At 46.2% G+C, this 18435-nt stretch overlaps 1 protein-coding gene across 2 annotated transcripts in view; it reads right to left on the bottom strand.

The window, feature by feature from the left end:
* USP24 (ubiquitin specific peptidase 24) overlaps positions 1 to 18435 on the bottom strand; it is a 2799104-nt gene that overhangs the window by 2403169 nt on the left and 377500 nt on the right. For both annotated transcript variants that reach the window (XM_069642114.1, XM_069642115.1), the window contains exon 19: positions 9579 to 9690. In XM_069642114.1, the coding sequence (XP_069498215.1) occupies positions 9579 to 9690 (112 nt within the window). The remainder of the gene's footprint in view (positions 1 to 9578; positions 9691 to 18435) is intronic.

The raw sequence follows: 18435 nt of genomic DNA, 5'->3' as shown, positions 1-18435 counted from the left end.
ATATAGGATATGATAGCTTATTTATAGAGCGCCTATACACAATGTGTTTCAAAGTGCTTCATGGCAAGGAAGGGAACAAGGGAAAATACGACATTCTTACAGGCCTTGAACAGTAAGGATGTGAAATTAACTATCGTACTCAGCCTGATGACATTTTAGATAGTGCAAGTGCTAAGACATAGATAAGGAAGGGAGGGGGAGAGTGGGAAGGAAATGGAAACAGACAGGCGACTACCGTACTAGGCCTGACGACATTTCTGGTAGAGCCAGAGAAAAACAAAAGGTGAGGGAGAGGGGTGCAGAAAGGGAGGGGAGGAACAAAACAAGTGACTATCGTACTAGGCCTGACACTGTTTCAGATAGTGCTGGAGGGAGGGGGAACAGTAAGGGGATAGAGGAGCGGCAGACAAGGTTGCTATCATAGTAGGTCCAGGGACAATTCTGATAGAGTAAGTGCATAGAAGAAAGTAAGTGGAGGAGGGGAGGAGATAGGAAAAGGGAGCGGGGAGGAGAGAACAGAGAATAAGCAGTCAAAAAGAGTGCCGAAGCAAGAGAGGAGAGCAAATACAATTGCAGAAGATGATACTGGTCTGGTGGAGACTGCCAGTTTGTACGACAAGACCTTCCGGGGAAAGGTGAGAAGATCGAAATGACAGGTCTCCTCTTGCCGACCTATAATTTTTGCTCATGGGGGGGGGCGGGAGGGGGAAATGGAGCAGGGATGCCGTCACAGAGAGGCTACAGTTTCAGCAATAGCTGAATTCAAAAGGCATGTCCAGTTCCATAACCTGACCCACGTCCAGTAGATCTGTTAGCTCGTAGCCATGGATTGGCACTGACGAAGCCTGTAGTCCCAAGGTGTCAACCAGCCTCTGTACTAGTGCCCTAAACTTGACATGGGTGGGGGTATAGGGTTGGCTTGTGGAATTCCAGGTCAGGTGAAGTGACCAGCCCACTGGCATCGTGAAGCCCCTGTGCCAGCTCTAAAAGCAGAGATCGGTCGTCAAATTAGTTGACACCCCCTGCTCCCATGAACATGGGATCGACTCCCCCTGGTCATCTGCGTCATCGATGGCAAAAATGGATGGCAGTGCCAAAAAAAAATTATTAAAAAAATATTTAAAAAACCCAAACATCGGTCTGGGAGAGATGGGTAAAGGATTTCTCACCGACGGACTTGTCCTTCTGCACCGGTAACCATCAGCGTCGACCGAGGCTATGATAGCGGGATGGTGTTTGGGGGGCTCAGACCTTGATTTGCACGGGAAGGCCTCTGCATCGAAGGTTTCGGCGCCTTCTTTGTCGTGGAGTCCGAAGGCACTAGGGCTCATAAGGGGTCAGTATTACTGAGCGCCGCTGTTGCCTCAGAGGCCTACCGCTAGGGGGACACCCACGCCTGCAGCGGCATGTTTCTGAAACATTTCAAGCATGGAGCCCTTGAAATCTTTCCCAGCCGAAGGCTTACCTCCTTCCGTCGACATCATAGACTCGACGATGGCGCCTCTTTTTCTTGAGCGATGACGAGGAAGAGCGACTCCTAGAATGTGACCGCTTCTCTCCTGCCAATGTTTCTCCTAATCTTTTTCACGGTTAGACCCCTTTCGGTCTCGGCCTCTGAGAACCGGGCGGTCGACACAGCAAGATTTTGAAAGCAGTCGGCCTAAATCGAGTTTAGCAGCCCTCTCGTACTGCGATTTCGGTGCATTTTAGTGCACGTCGCACACCCCTCTGTGCCGCGGCACCAGAGGCATCTCTCATGCGGGTCGGTAACCGACATTTTAACATGACTGTCTGAACACTGCTTGAAACACGAAACTCAGGAGACAGATCTCGCAGTCGAGGAAAAATTCTAATTCTGACAAAAATACGTCAAGTAGAGTCGAAGACTCGGTCACTCTGTTCCTAAAGCAACGTGTCGAGCGTGCAGAAAAAAGGAGGTGTGGGGCGTAGTGATGTGGTGTATATATAGAATGAATGACGTCCAATGCGGAGCAGACAATCGAGTACCGAGCAAGACTGATTGACGACCGAGTCAAGGTCCACTACGCCCCCTGTCGAAGCTTTTCCGAAGCAGCAGAGCTAGATGAGGATATCAGTTGAGGAATCTGCGGGAGAAAGGCAATCCATTGAGATGCAAGATTCACCAATGCAGGCCTCTTCAGGACACTTCACAGGATGGGGGAAGGAGAGTTCCAGCGATGGCCACCGGACACAGATAATGGTGGGTGTCCTTCCAGTCACAATTAAAGAAGTTTCTTTAGGACAGGATCCCTTGAGGCTGGGACGCTGAAATTCAGAAGGAAAACGACATGTACGACAAGCTGATGACCACTAAAGTTCAGGGTACAACAGCTGAAACGCTACACTTCCGGCAAGGTAGCCCACTGGTTGGTCCAGGGATTCTTCTGAAGGCTCAGGAGGGCTGGATCCTCGAGAAGGCATCAAGATGAGTTGATCCAACTAATCCAAGGGATGAAGCACGGCTCAGAGTCTTCAGAGTTCGAGTAGTCCAACAGACGCAGGAAGGGATGCCAGGCCTCTTCAGGAGTCTTCTATGGATTTTCAGTCTGCTGTTTGTCTACGAGGCATTCTTGGCGCCAACGCTACAGGCATCCTCTTCTCGTCTAAAATCCAGTCTGGAATCAAGTCCTAGCACACCAAAGGTAAGGATCTGCACCATTCAAACAGCCAGTCGATGTTCAGTGAAGAACAACTATTGGTTTCACTCATGCACCACAGGAACACACACACACACTTTAGAGCACTAGCCACATTTAGTAGCCATATGCAGTAAATGCAAATGGGCACACTAGAAAAAGTGCAAAGGCATGGCTGCCATCTATGAACACTCCAGCTGCCCTGGGGAAAACAAGCCTCCTCCCCATCTCTGGCACTCAGCGGAGCATTCGGCAGCTGTCCAGGGTGCCGGTGAGGCAAGTCGAGCTGCTGGTGTCCCAGCGCCCTCGAGGCAGATGGCGTTGCCCCTTTTCAGGAGAGGGCCCTGTCCTGGCATGGCTCTGGCTCTACTTGGCACCCAACTCGCAGGCAATTGTGCTCTGGCACCATGAGGGGTGCCCTCTGGGGTCATAGGCGGTGCGCTAATGCTGCAGTGTGTGCCCTACCATGTGGCCGCCCGGCAATCTCCGGAGGCATGAAAAGGACCGCACAGCACTCTTGGGCAGCCCATGGGTCCCGTCTGCAGGGTGCCTGCCTGAAACCGCCCCTGCTCTGCAGACTCAGAAACCCGAGGATCTATGGCTTTGTGGCGACGCTCTGCTTGTGCTGACTCCAGGGAGGCTGCTGATGGTCAGAAGTGCCTGTGAGGCTTGTGCTAGAGAGCCATATGGGCCACAATCCCCTACTGTGGTGAGACTGCAGTGTTCATAGGCTGCTCAGATGACAGTTGGATGATCGCGGGGCTCACAAACAGCAGGAGCGATATTAGGCCCTTGCGCCCCATGGGCTATGGCCCCAGAAACGAGGGAGCCAACCTGTCTGGGATCCGCATATAATGAGGAGCCTCCAAGACACACACAGTGACGAGGGAAGAATCAAGCCGGCCCTGTTTGCCTAAAGATCTTGGAGCTGATGTGTTACGCAAGTCTCCAAAGGGTTACCTCTGGTCACGAAACACTGGAGTCCCACCTAAGGAAAAGCAACCTGCCCATATCGTGCAATTGAGGGTCTCAGATCTTAGTGATAGATCAAGGTGCTGATGCCCTCACGAAGAACGTCCTGCAGGAGCAAAACGCTCAACTCCTTCTGGTCCAAGAACCCTCTACGGCCCAGGGACATGGTGCCCCTCTTCAGCAGAGTTCCTCCGTGTCCATTCCCTATGCCACTCCTGCTCTCACAAAACAAGTTCTTCAAAAGTGCCTCTACTCCCTGAAAGAGGAAATCGGGAAAAACCTCTCCGGCCAGCGACATCAAACAGCTTGACACCAGGCCGGGGGATACTGAAAATTCAGTGCAATCCCTGCAGGAGGACATTATCCATCTTCATGGAGATCAGGCTGATGCAAGCAGGATATGGCGCTCTTGGTGTCTACAACTGAAGATTTTGAAAACTGGCATAGGAGGGGAAAATATTAGAATTAGAGGCGGTGGTTTAGAGGGGCCAGACGCCAGTACATTGGTCCTTCAAATGTTCGGCACTGCCTTCCTCAACATAGCTAAGGGCAGTATTGTGTTGGATAGGATTCAGTTGGAGGGGCCAGTGTGCCGAGGTCCTAAGCCACAGCTGCACGACAATCATGAAATTTCACTCGTATATCAAAGAAGAAATTCTGATAGTCTCAAGAAAACCGAGAACCCTTTAATTCCTAAGGCAGCCCCAGCAGATTTTTTTAAAGAGATAATGGTTCTGACCTTACAAGAGAGACATCCTTTCTGCCAAATTATGGACAAGCTCCAACATGAGAATGTCAAGTAAAAATGTACTTTCCTGTTCGGCCTTCTCTTTAGCTGGGAGGGGAAACAAATACGCTGCACGAACCCAGAGGAGGCAGCTAAAGTCATTGGTCTTCAACTAACTAGACTCTGCCAACACAAGGGAGAGAAGGTGGTCGAGAGCTCTGGCTGGGAGGGGGATCCAGGGGTCAGCCAGTCGGCTGTGTCTGGTCAGTCTACATCTTCCTAGTGTACAACCAGGCATGGGTCAGTCAATCCAATGCATAGTCAATTATAGAGGGCGTTGGGGGCGGGAGGCTGCCCGGGACAACACTAGGTGGCATAGGTACTGGTCATGCTGGAATATAGACCCAGCTACCTCATGGCAGGCCAGGACCCCCCTCGAACCCCCATTTCACGCACTGGCTGTATAGCTGGAATTTGTTTGGGGTTCTACTGTAATCCTGTTTTTCCAGTTACATTTTCTTGTTTTTTTTCTTTTTCACACTCACTAAAGATTATATTCTTACCCAAGGCCACCGTTGAGCTGCCTTCCAAGGTAGATTCACCACTGAGGCTAGATTCCCCAGAGTTAGGGTGATACCTGCCCACAGCTACAATATCCCGGCCAGAACAAAATCCTTACATATAATGTGAGGGGGTTGAACGCACCTCAGAGCGGAGAAGGGACCAGGTAGATGTTGCATGCTTCAAGGAGACTCACTTGCTGAGGGGGGGATACGGCTAGGATCTGCTCCAAACAATTTCTCCACCAATTATTTTCCACGGATAAGAAAAAGAAGAAAGGCACTGGTATCTTGGTTGATACAACTGTTGAATTCAGTATGTAAAAAAGTAAAATTAATAAGGGGGGCCAATAAAGATTTCTGACAATTATTTAATGGAGCACAGCTCACTATTCATCTGTATATGGCCCAAATGTTGAATAGAATATATTTGGATGCGCTGTGCTGAGAGAGCAGTTAACCTTCACCAGTGGACACCTACTTCTGGAAGGCAATCTGAACCTGGCCTTCCCAGCTGGGACATACCAAAGGATCCTACGGGGGTGTGTCAGAGCCCTCACTGGCCTTCCATAGCACTATCAGAATCTGGATTAATAGCCTCCTCACATCATATACATCCTGGCAGGATGGAGTATACATTCTTCTGTTATGTCCATATAATCTACTCTATGATGGACTATATATTTTGTAGCCCTAATTTAATAACACATATGGAGGACTCAACGATAGGTATGACACTCGCAGATCATGCCCCGGTACATTTCTCCCTAGACTTGCGCCCTCAGGAGCCTAGGCCTAAATCTCGGAAATTGAACACTGCACTTATAAGGGAACCATCAGCACAAAAGGAAATCGGAGCAGATAGTACACTTCGACTGTAACACTCAGGGTTCTACAGATGAAAGGGTCAGGTGAGATTCCTTTGAGGTATAATAAGGGGTACCCTGATATCCAAAGACGTTGGGCTGAAAAGAATGAGGAAGGAGGAGCACTGCCTCCTGTTGGAGAATCATAGGACCCAAGAGGAGAAATATCATTCTACTGGCTCCCAGAAGGTCTTCAGAGGACTCAAACATTTACGAAACCAGATTAATACTATTGATGGGATTAAGGCAGAGCTTGATTTGTTGAAAGTCAAACAATATCACTAAAAGTATAGGAACCTGCCCCACAAATAATCTGTGTATCAGCAATGTTTACTCCCTAAAAAAAGCAAAAAAAAGGCAAATACTCCCAAAAAATGAAGCTATGGAGTAAAAATACTCCAACAAAAAATGGGAAACGCACTTGAGGTGCCTTTCCCTCTTGCTTTCAGCCACACATCTCCCTGGATGTGTTTGGGCTAGTAGCACAAGTAGTTCCCTAGGAAGAATCTATTACTGCCTGAACTCATGAAGCAAAAATGTATCTTTTAATGTGTACGAATAACTATGTACAAAGAAATTTGTAGTCTGAAAACATTTTTACTCACTTATAAATTACTCCCATTTGGAATAGGGACAGACGTTTCCCCACCGTATCCAAGGTAACAGGGATTATGTTGGACCTGGGAGGCTGAAAGGGGATCATTATGGAAAAGCCAAAACTCATCTCAGTAGAATTGATGAGAAAGTAGATTGAAGCTTCAGTAGAATTGACGAGAAAGTAGATTGAAGCCGAGGAAGTGGTACTTCGATAACAAGAGTGTAAGAGAATAACGATAAATGTCGGAAGAGAGGTCAGAAAGACATATTTATACTCCGGGAAGAGGCGAGAATACATTATATGCTAACAAACAGACTGTAAACCAGTAGGCAAATCCTATTATGGGAAGGAAAGGGAGATTAACGAGAGTCACGTTCAGAGTGAAGATAAACAAAACACCTTAAGTCAGGGGGAACCTAACTTATCAGGAAAGCATATCACAGCTAAGGAAAGCTGTGCTACAAAAGTGGCAACAGTACTTCATTGTAGAAAAGGAAAATTGGAGAGGCAAATGCGACTCATGATGGAACGCAATCCATAAAGAGGAGATAAACCCCACAGAGCTTGTTAAAGAATTACAAGAACTGATAACAAGAGTTTATTTGATATTAACCTACTAGTAAGAAGCTAGAAGCCAAGGAGAATTACTTGAGAGAAAAGACAATCAGGAGAAGGGACATATTCCTGCCCTTATTTTTGTTACAATAGTAATAGGGTCAGTTACAGAACAGATACTCAGTGGGCCTAAAAGTTAGGGACATTGTTGTATTGCGGATGTTGGAGTTTCTTTTTTGCATTAGCTTAATTATTTGGTTTCTACATTGGTATCCTTTGTACGTAACTGCCTTGTTTATTGTCCCTTCCCTTTTTCCTTAATCTCTGCACAAGTTGTGAATACCATCTCTGGCTATATGAGTTTGTATCATGGCTGTTTTATTAAATACTCACTAAAAAGATGTGAATGCAAACAATAATGTAGACATTGTAAACATGTATCTGCTGCCACCAGTCTGAAAAGGCTAGGGTGATACTAAAGTATCTCCATTGCACTGTGTTGTAAAATGCTGTGTGCAACGTTAAAAAGTCGTAAAAGGTAAAAAGGGAACCAGTTTCCCAGTTCTGAAAGTCTGAAGGAATGATAAAGTTTTCCGATAACAAAATGAGCAAATGGCAGGGGGAGTGAAGCTGAAGTCTTCTCTTTGCCTCAAAACGTTAGAACAGGTTACAAAAACCAAGAAAAAAGATTGGGTGTCCATAGAAACCATGGAGTGAAAGTTGCCAAAATAGATCTTTCCTAACACCTGGCATATGAGCAATGTGCATGAATTGGAGATTAAGGTAGTTCTGCATTCACAATGTTCACTTTGTCAAACAATAATATCCACTGCCAGTTTAGTTAATGATTGAAACCCTCCTCACTTTGTTTTTGTATGTGCATTCCCGAAAGAATAATATAACCTATCCTGGTTAAAAGGCAAAAAGCAAAAGACGTACCATTTCCATCCAGGGTAAGAAACCGATTTCTTTCTTAAAGCATAAAAGAAATGTGGCGACTTTAATCTGGTGCTTAATTTACAGTGGGGAAAAATAGTAACGTTGAGGCATTTGCAACCTGGCACTCAAATTATTAGAAGACATTTCTCAAAGGAAGCCGTTTGCGATATCAAAATGTAGGTACACTAAATGCTGCACTGAAGATTTTACAATCTTTTTAGCCCAACCAGCAAAGCCAGCAAATGCTGCAACAGAGGCACCCGCCAATGTTGCTATTTGTTTTCGGAAAGCCACATGTACTTTTACAAATGGTGACATTGTGAAGGCGCAATAACTCTCGTGGCAATGTCTGAAAGATTTGTAGAACGTCCTGAAAAAGGTCTGCAATGTCAGATGTCAGATCAGTGCAAATGCTATGGCAAGGAGGATATCGGCACCATTACCCATGGAGAGCATCAATAAGGAGTTTATCAAGTTCAAGGAAAACCTTGCAGAATGAAGGGTAAATATTCCAGAGGTCCTCAGCCACTCTTTCCTCCAACTTGGCCCTCAGAAGCCAGTCTTCAAGATGAGGAAATATTTACACTGTGAAGATATACCATCACCACCATCCTGACCTTTATGAACACTCGAGAGGTCCATAGTAAACTAGTGGTGTCACCAAAAATTGAAGTTGCTTCAGAAGGTTTGGGTTAACAGGGATGTGAAAATAGGTGTTGAGCAGACCTAAAGAGACAAGCCAATCTTGTAACCCCCAGAGCTATAGGGATCTGCTCAAGAGCCATCATTGGATATCATCCTTGCAGAGAAGCTAGTTTGGGAACACACAATCCAGAATGGGAATGAGCCTTCCCTTCCTCCAGCCTTCTAGGAGATGAGTTACTAACTGAGGACCATCCTTTCCGGTCTTAAACTGATGGTACAAGCTCTGTTTGCCGGCAGTAATGAGTGCCAAGGATTTCTTAGCCACTCGCTCAGACACTGCGTTGGGATCCATCAATCTGCATGACCCACACTCATATGCAGCAATCTTTCACACCAAGATCATGATTGAATATGGACAGATGAAAGGGTGAACATTGGCATATCGTATAACCACCTACAGCAATATTTGGGCAGCCCATATAAATAAAAGTTGAACACAAAGCTATTTTGTATTAAGGGGGACTACAGAACGCTTTATAAATGAGACGTTTTTCTTACATTTGGAAAGATGACATGCACCTAAGGGACATGGGACTAAGGAGTGGGGGAGACAACACAAATAAGAGTCAATATTTGCTGATAAATAATGTAATTCGGTCAACCTTGGAGACAATAACCAACTTTAAATAGACACAAATTGATTAACGGGAAAAGTAAAAGTGTACTTCGTTAAGAATAGAAAGTCTCTCTTATGCCAAACCCACATGGGACAACAAGGATGGCCAATTGGGACCATAACATTCACACAACACTTACTTTGTGAAAAGATCTGATGCAGAAAATAGTCCAAAGCTTAATGACTGTCGATGTAAAGCTATATTTTACAAATACTCAATTAAATCTAATGCTACAAAATTAGAATATTTGTTGAAACACATAATGGGTTACACTATAAAACAAAATAATTGTAATAAAGAGCAATGGACCAACCAAAAGAAAAGTATTTGCCACAGAGGACACAATATCTGGAACAATCTGATGAAATAAAAGTTGGCATACCATTCATTGTGATATCATATGATTCCAGCTTAAGAATTTTTTCCTTAAACAGTTGCTGTTGCACGTCACTCTCAAGATCATGCTGCCCCTTCGTAAACCATTCAAAACACATCTGCAAGTTAAGAAAAAGAAATATCACCTTTAAGTACAGTGAGCTCTCATGGCATATTTAGAAACCTTGATTTCTCTACATAATGCTGCAAACATCTGGCACAGCAACTGGCCACGGATAGCATAGTTATTAATATCCCAACTAATTGAATAACAACAAAACCATGATACTCATTAAGGTGAACATGGGAATACTGGCTTCAACCCTATACTGACATTTTATGGCAATTCAAGTCTTATTTTTGGGATAGTGGTCAGCCCATATGACAACCAGTGCAGTGGTATTGTCTCTGCTGAGATTCGTGTATTGTTTTACTTTAACACTTTACAGTGATGTGTTACTTGGGGTACTATATAGCCCGTTTTCCTCTTCACTAGTAAACATGTTAATACCTTTTAAGTGTGCCTTGGACAAGCGGGTGGAGACCGATTAAGTGCCAGTATTTGTTTCACATGCACATTTATGTTTTCCGCATAATGCCATTATTGAGTACAAAATGCTGAAAACGGATATGCCATTTGGTTGCTGCCCTTCCCTTATAGCCATCTTGTTTTTTAACCTTCTTAGGTCGGGAAATGCCATACACATGAATGCACTTTGTCCAGGAATCCAAGCAGGGTCCGGAGACAGCGAAGGTGTGTGCAACCTGGCTGAATATGGGGATGGGACTGGCTTGTCCGAATCCACATTACAGCCAGGGGATGTCTGTTGCTTGGCAGATGTACCGTGTGAGGCTGTGCATGATTGGACAGCCCGTACACCAGTGTGAATGGTGTAGATTCCTGCCATTGGTGAACCAGGCATATTCACCAGCACCACTATGCATGGAAAAAGGGGACTGGGCCTATCAGAAACGACTTATTTTGACTGCTTTGCTCCCATTAACGTTGATAGAACACCCTTGCTTTTTACTGACCTGACATTTTGGAGGTGTCCTTTTGGTCATTGCTATGAGGAAACTGATCAGCCCATTTAACTAATCTGTATGGAGGGACTTGGTCTCAGTATGAATGTCTTGTATTGTTACAATTGCACACATCATATCACACTAAAGTGAAGTTTGGTTAGGATACTTTGTATCCTCAACCTTTTCTGTAATGGCTTTTTGGTTACTTTTACAATGTGCCTAGGATGAGCAACTGGCAGCAGATATGCGTCTACCCTGCTTTATAGTTTTTACTTGTGCACTTTTGCATTTACCACATAGGACTACTAAAAGGTGGCAACTCCCTAGCATGGCCATGCCACAAGGTTTTTTACTTGTCCATTGGCCATATTCTTCTTCTTTCTTTGCCTTCTCAGATCAGGAAATTACATATGAAATGTCCAGGGGAAAGTTGCTTCTTTTGTAGGTAGAGACAGTTTGTGTCCGAGCCCAAATGTGGGTCTGGGATTGCTTAGTCCCAGTACACATTCTGGGGCCTGAATTTCTCTTGCTGGGCAGATGTTGCAAAATGCTATCCATGATTGGCTAGCCACTGCCAGTTTGAATGGTGCAGAGCCTTATCATTGTTGGACACAGGCAAACTCTCAGTCCATATCTTGGATAAAAGGAAGACCGATGGTGCGGTCTGTGAGGATTTGCACTGTTTGACCTACTAGATGTTTAAAAGCTCGCAGTGCCTCAAGTTGTAGAAGGTTAATGTGGTTCTGGGCGGTAGTTTGTGTCCACATGCCGTCTGCTGGGGAGCTCATTACTGAAGGTAATGAGCTCCCCACCTGAGAGTGAGGCGTCCATTGTTAGAATGGATTGTACTGGTGAATTGCGAAAGGGTTTACCTTTTAGCAAGTTATCTTTGGACCACCAGCGTAGAGCTTGTACTAAGGTTAACAAAACAACCAATAGATCGGCCCACTGACCGCTTGCCCAAGACCATTGTTTTGCTTACCACTGCTACATTGGGCGCATGCGCAGCTGCATGTGTGGAGCCAGGCAGATGCATGAGGCCATCATCCCAAGCAGGCGCATTGCCTTGCGCACAGATATCTGGCGACCGGCTACATAATGAGGTACTTGAAACATGTTTTGTACTCTTTGGTTTGAGGGAAAGACTAGCTCTTCTTGAGTCTTCATGATTGCTCCCAGAAATTGTTTCACTTGACTGGGGACGAGACTTGACTTTCTCGTTGATAGAGAATCCCAATTGGAACAACAGATTGATTGTTCTTTGGGTGTTGAGTTTCCATATTTGTGGTGTCTTCCCCATCATTAGTATGTTGTCCAGATAAGGGTACACTGGGATTGATTCTATGCATAGCTGCGCTACCACTAATGCTAGTACCCTTGTGAACACTCTTGGAGCTGAGGCTCTGCCGAAGGGGAATACCTTGAATTGGTAAACTTCTCCAGCTATTTGGAAGCGCAGATACTTTCTGTGCTCTAGGAAAACATTGAAATATTAAAGTATGCATCTTTTATATCCAATGTTGCCATGTTGCCGTTTTAAGAGGGATTACCTCCTGCAGTGTTGTGATGCGAAACTTCTGTGGTTTGACATGTGTTCACTGGGCGCAAGTCTAGTACATGGCACATAGTAAAGTCTTTCTTTGGCACAAGGAAGTACTTTGAATAGATATCCTTGTTTACCTGTTTTGCTGGGACTATCTCTATGGAGTCTTTTTCCAGCAGGGTATTTACTTCTTCTAGTAGTATGAGATTTTCTTTTGGCCTCAATTTCCTGTGTCTTGTTGGATAGTTGAGTGGTTTCTGCAGCAGTTCCATGCAATACCTCCTGCCACGGTGGACAACACCCACTTGTCTGATGTGATCCCCTCCCATGCGTGGGTGAATTGAGAGATGCGACCTCCGACTGGAGTAGCATGGGAGGGGGACCTGAATCGGGGCATCATTGATGAAAGGTAGTGGAGCCTCTAGTGGCAGAGGCCCCATCTATACTTCTGGATCTTTTATATCCTCTGTGAGCACCGCCAGATGACTGTCCCGGTGAGTTACACCATGATGATGTCTGGCCTCTCAGATTATAACTCGGAGGGCTGGGGCCCTTGCACATGAAAATAATCTTCAGTTGTTAAATGCCCCTCTCTGGACAAAAGGCTTATTGAACCGTTGCCCTGACGATTTTAAGGTGACATACTCTTCCTTGGCACTTTTTATTGCATCCTCAACTGCTTTGTCAAACAAAACATTAGGTTAGATGGGCATGTTAAGGAGTCTGGTCTGCATCTCCAGCTTGAAGCCTGACTGCATTAACCAGGCATGGCGCTTGATTAAGGTATCCTCAGCTATAATATGCCCTGCATTGTCTGCAGCGTCAAAAACATTCTGAAATCAAATTATTCTTTAAAACGCAGTTAGCAATTTGTTTGCCTTCGGTAATAGTCAGTGAGGCTGAGATTTAAGTGGCTCTGGAATAGCTTCAATGTGCCTAGCGAGTCCCACACATTGCAACCATAACCGTTTGTAATTCTGGTCTGAAAAGCAGCCGAAGACGCCACTTTCCTGCGGAAAGTGTACATCTTTTTACTTTCCTCATCAGGAGGTGCCGCTGTGGAAGCTAGGGGTGTGCCGGCCCTCTTCCTGGTTGTGGTGACGACTAGAGAGTCATGTTTCAATTGACCTCCAATATAAAGTGGGTCAGGTGGTGCTGGCCTGAAAACTCTCAATGCGGGGCTTAACCGCCCTTGTGAGGTTGGATGCGCCTTTGAACTGACTGAACGATGGGTATGAATTGTGTTGCAAACTGCTGGTCCACCAAAATGTCATCCACAAAATCCTTGTCCTGTTGAACCTCAAGTCTCTATTTTGAAGCGTCTAACTTAGGAGCATCATGTTATATTGGAGCTGATCATCTAGGGAGGGGGAATCAGCCACCTGCTGATCCTGGTTGTCTGTGGACTGAATGGCGTAGATATTGGGGTCTTCATCATAGCATTGGTCCTGAATGTATTGATCGCCCTGAGAATCTGGACCCTGGGAGTCTGAAGGATCTACAATATGTAAATTCTGTGGGGGTCTTGAATATGTGAGGTGACAGGAGCTTGGGTAGAAGTGCTTGGAACTGTCTATCCGTAACACTTTAGAAGGTGGTTAACCACTTGACCCCCTTTCACCCTGTGGGCTTCTAAACTCCTCTGGCTGGCAGTCAAAGCTACAAAGCAAGATATCCTTCTCATCACCCTGTCAAAGCTTTCAGGTGTCCATTCAGTGGACTTGGGAAAACAGGAGTGGTAGGTCTCTTGAAGGTGGGTGGGGGTCTGCATTTTCTGATGTAGTTCCCCTGATAGAGTTGCCTCAGATGGAGTGTAGCCCATATCCCGAGAAGGAGGCGGCTTAGACAGCATGTCCGTATAATGGTTGGTGGTTTTCAACGTTTTAGACTTTAGAAGCGTTTTCGGAACATGTTTTTTAATGAGTGCTTGCATTTTCGACGTGTTCAAAGAGGGCGTCAAAGGTTTTGGTTTCAATGCGTGCCCTTCGGCGCACAAAGGAGGGCCTTTTTGGGCGCAGTGGCTGAAACGTGCCTATTCAGCGCCTGCTTGGGAGACCTGGCATGCAGCGAACAAGATGGCGCAGAGGACAGAGATGATTTGGAATGGGACTTCTCCTTAGACACCGCATGGCCGTCAACGGTCGATGACGTGGTTAACGTTAGGCCGGGGGGTATGCCTTTAGTATGTTGTGGAATGTGTGTGCTCTTGCCGCTGGGTGTTTTCTCCGTAACAGGACCACTGGCCTGCTTTTATGAGATGGGGACTCACACATAGGGTTCTCCCGAACCCTGATCGCCTTCAACATCGCCAAGAATGGTGATACTGCCATCGCTGGATTCACACGCCACGTTTATGTAGGCCTCAGTCTGCATGGCGTGGGCTGCCCAATGCTTAGTGCGGCGCGATTTCCAGTGCTTTTTGACATGATCCCGTGGAATACAATGGTGGCACACCCGGTGCGTGTCATTCCAGGTATATTATCGACTGCAAGATGGGAAGAATTTTAAGGGCGTATTTTCCATATATGATGGGAAAGGAGGCATGACGACAAAGGGGAATAGAAAGTGTCAAAATAGGCTTTCTCTAAAAATAAGAGTGTATGACCTCCCCCACTCTCCCTATTGTAAAGGGGTGAGGACCGGTGAGGTCTGTGTAGGCCGCGGTCACTGTCCGTCGAGACTGGTCATCGACGATGGGTCTGTCCGTTGAGCTGTAGAAGTTGGGCCTGGAAGTGGCAGGCGATGGGCATTTTTAAGAAAGTATAAAGTCTAAAATTTTATAATATCTAAGGCGTTACCTGGATAACCCTGCAACATGCGACCGATGGCAGAAAAAAACAATCTGAGGGACCTCGACGAGTGAAGGACCTTCGGTACAATAGATGTCACACTAGGGATAGTATTACTAACACGCCCAGTCGACCTCGAGTTTGGAAAACATATCATGTAATACTCTGCGACTACCACTAGATGTCCTATGCATAGAATGCGATCTAAGAGATCCACAAGCCTCAGAAAAAAAGAAGAACAAGTTACTTGCCAACTGGTAACGTTCTTTCGACTGGATGTTCCTCCAACGTATTCCACATCTTTGACATGTAATGTCCACAGCTGTGCTGCTTCGCAAATTTTTCGGCAGAGAGCGTCCTGCATCGATGGCGTTGGGTCGATGTCCCTCGAAGGTCTCTGTCGAGGGCGACTTCACCGGATCTTAATAGGACGCACGGCGCCAGTAGCCTCAGTTTATTATTTTTCCTCCTTAACGTGTGACATGCTCGTACACAATGCCTGCTTGACTGCACATAGCGTTAGGGGAACACGAGCTGCCATAGCATAGGAAATTCTCCAGTGGGGCAGGCTGGGAGGACGATGTGGAATATGTTAGAGGAACATCCAGTCGAAAGAACCTTAGCAGTTGGTAAGTAACTTGTTCTTCGAATGGATTGTGTCCTCTGACGTATTCCACATCTTTGACAGACTCTCAAACCAGTAACAGAGAATACAGGAGGGAGAAGTTTTACCAAAGGCCATATCCTGACCATGGAGCGTATCCAGTGAGTAATGTTTGACACAGGTGTCGATAGAAGCCCACGTTACTTCATCACAAATATTCCTAGTAGCAAAAACCCTGCTGGAGGGCCGTGGAAGTAGCCACACCTCCAGTGGAGTGAGCGTGCAACCCCTCTGGAGGGTCCTTGCCCGGCAATCTGTAACATTCAGTAATGGTGAGGATAATCCACCTGTACAAGATCTGTTTGGTAACAGCCTGGCCCAATCGGTGTCCAGCATACCCCACAAAGAGTTGTTCGTCCACTCTGACCCTGGACATCCTAGAGATATAAAAGCTCAAAGCTCTCCTAGGGTCCAGTCCCTGCAAGTCTTAAAGCCAGACTGCGGAGTCGAAGGGGTAGATGAAGTAGTCATTTTCACGAAGAAGAACACACAATGCACACTGAGTTCTCGAAGCAAACACGTTTGCGGAAAAACAGAACTGAGGCTACGGGTGCCGTGCGTCCCATTTATAACATCCGGTGACTTCGCCCTCGACGGAGGCCTTCGAGGGACATCGACCCGATGGCATCGACACAGGACGCCCTATGCCGAAAAATTTCGAAAGCAGCACAGCTGTGGATGTTACATGTCAAAGTTGTGGAATATGTTGGAGGACACAATCCATTCGAAATGACAATGCATTACTTACCGTAAAAGCATTTCTGATGGTTGCTTAGATTCACATGCTGAGCATATGTCCGACATCCAGTGGTCACTGCGGAGTATTGCATTTTGTTTTTCGTAGTCATAAAGGGGACGTCGACAAGGCGTGTCTAACACTATCCCTATAGTGACGTGCGTTGTACCCACAATCCCTCACGCGTCGAGGTCCCTCCGTTTGTATTTTTTCTGCCCTGAGGGAGCCTTCTATACGTGAGTGAGTACAGAAAAGAGAGAGATGTAGAAAGATGTCTATGTTCCTTCCATCCGAGCGGGGAGGAAGGGTGGGCGCATGTGAATCTAAGCAGATACAACCATCAGAAATGCTTTTACGGTAAGTAATGCATTGTCTTCTGATGTTTGTTGATCTGTTTAGAATCACATGCTGTGCATAGACTAGCGAGCAGTACCCTGAGTTGGCGGTGGGTTATGAGAAGGAACAGTAGAGAAAAGATGTTTTAATACTGCCTGTCCCACCTGGGAGTCAGATCTAGAGTGTGCATCTAGACAGTAGTGTTTTGTAAAGGTGTGCACAGAACTCCAGGTAGCCGCTTTGCAGATGGACTCAAGGGGAACATTTGCAATGAATGCTATGGATGCCCCAGTGCCTCGAGTAGAATGTGCTCTTGGCTTGAAGGGTAGTTCTCTCTTAGCAAGAGCGTAACGGAGAGTAATGCATTGAACAATCCATCTAGATATAGTGGACTTTGAGACTGCATCTCCTTCTCTTCCTGCTGCCACTGAGACAAAGAACTGATTAGTCTTTCTCAGTGGCCTGGTTCTTTCCATGTAGAACGTGACAGCTCTGCGTACATCCAGTGAATGCAGACTTTTTTCTCCCAAGTTGGAAGGGTTTTGAAAGAACGTAGGTAGGTCTATTGACTGGTTTACATGGAATTTCTAGATGAATTTTGGTGCAAACCTTGGGTGTGTGCGTAGAACCACCTTATCTTTGTGAACTGTTACGAAGGGGTCTAGAACAGAAAGAGCCTTTAGTTCACTTACTCTCCTAATGGAGGTGATAGCTATTAGAAAAGCAGTCTTAAGAGTGAGGTCCTTAAGAGTTGCCTTGTGCATGGGTTCAAATGGCAAGCCCATGAGTCTGGTAAGTACCACATTTAAGTCCCATCCGGGAGCTGGGTTAGCTATCGGAGGGTGTATTCTCTTTACCCCCTCCATGAAGGCCTTGATAACTGGGATCTTCCACCACGACACTTTAAGTTGGGAAGTGGTGTATGCAGAAAGTGCCGCCAGGTGGACTTTAATGGAATTGAATACTAGATCTGAATCCAATAAATGGGTCAAGTACAGAACAATATGTGTGGGAGAGCAGTCAACCGGGTTGATGCTCTTTCCTCTACACCAGATGACAAATCTTCTCCACTTGCTAGAATAGCAGTGGCGAGTATTAGGTTTTCTGGCTTCCCTTAGGATGTCCATACATCTCTGCGGGAGTTGTAGATGTCCAAATTCTATGATCACAGGAGCCAGGCTGCTAAGTTCATGGTCTGAGGGCATGGATGCAGTGTCCTGCCCTTGTCCTGTGATAGCATGTTGTGTGGGCAGGGAAGTTTCAAGTGATCGAACCATGGCTGCCGGGCTCACATCGGGGCCACTAGTATCATGGTAACTTGTTCCTGGTGCATCTTGTGCACAACTTTGTTGAGAAGGGGAGTCGGGGGGGGGGGAAAGCGTAAACAAATTTCCCTGAGCATTGAATCAACAGACCGTTCCCCTTGGACTGGTTCTGGGGGTACCTGGAGGCGTAACATTGGCATTGTGAGTTCTCCAGAGTTGCGAACAGGTCTATTTCGGGGAATCCCCATTGCGTGAAGACGTCTAAGACGATGTCTTCGTGCAATCGCCATTCGTACTCTTCGGGCAGGGGGAAGTCTCTGCTGAGTTCGTCTGCTAGCAGATTGTGTTCCCCTGGTACGTGTTGTGACAGTAGGAACATGTGTCTGAGAGCCCACTTCCATATATTCTGGGACAGCTTGGACAGTCCTGGAGAGTGGGTGCCCCTGCTTGTTGATGTAGTACATGGCTGTGGGGCTGTCTGTAAGGACCATCACTGTCTTCCCTT

Source organism: Ambystoma mexicanum, chromosome 1q (assembly GCF_040938575.1).
Source record: "Ambystoma mexicanum isolate Mex_15411 chromosome 1q, UKY_AmexF1_1, whole genome shotgun sequence".
Lineage (NCBI taxonomy): Eukaryota > Metazoa > Chordata > Amphibia > Caudata > Ambystomatidae > Ambystoma > Ambystoma mexicanum.
The sequence above is the reverse complement of the archived record's forward strand: the minus strand, read 5'-3'. Positions and strand labels throughout refer to the sequence as shown.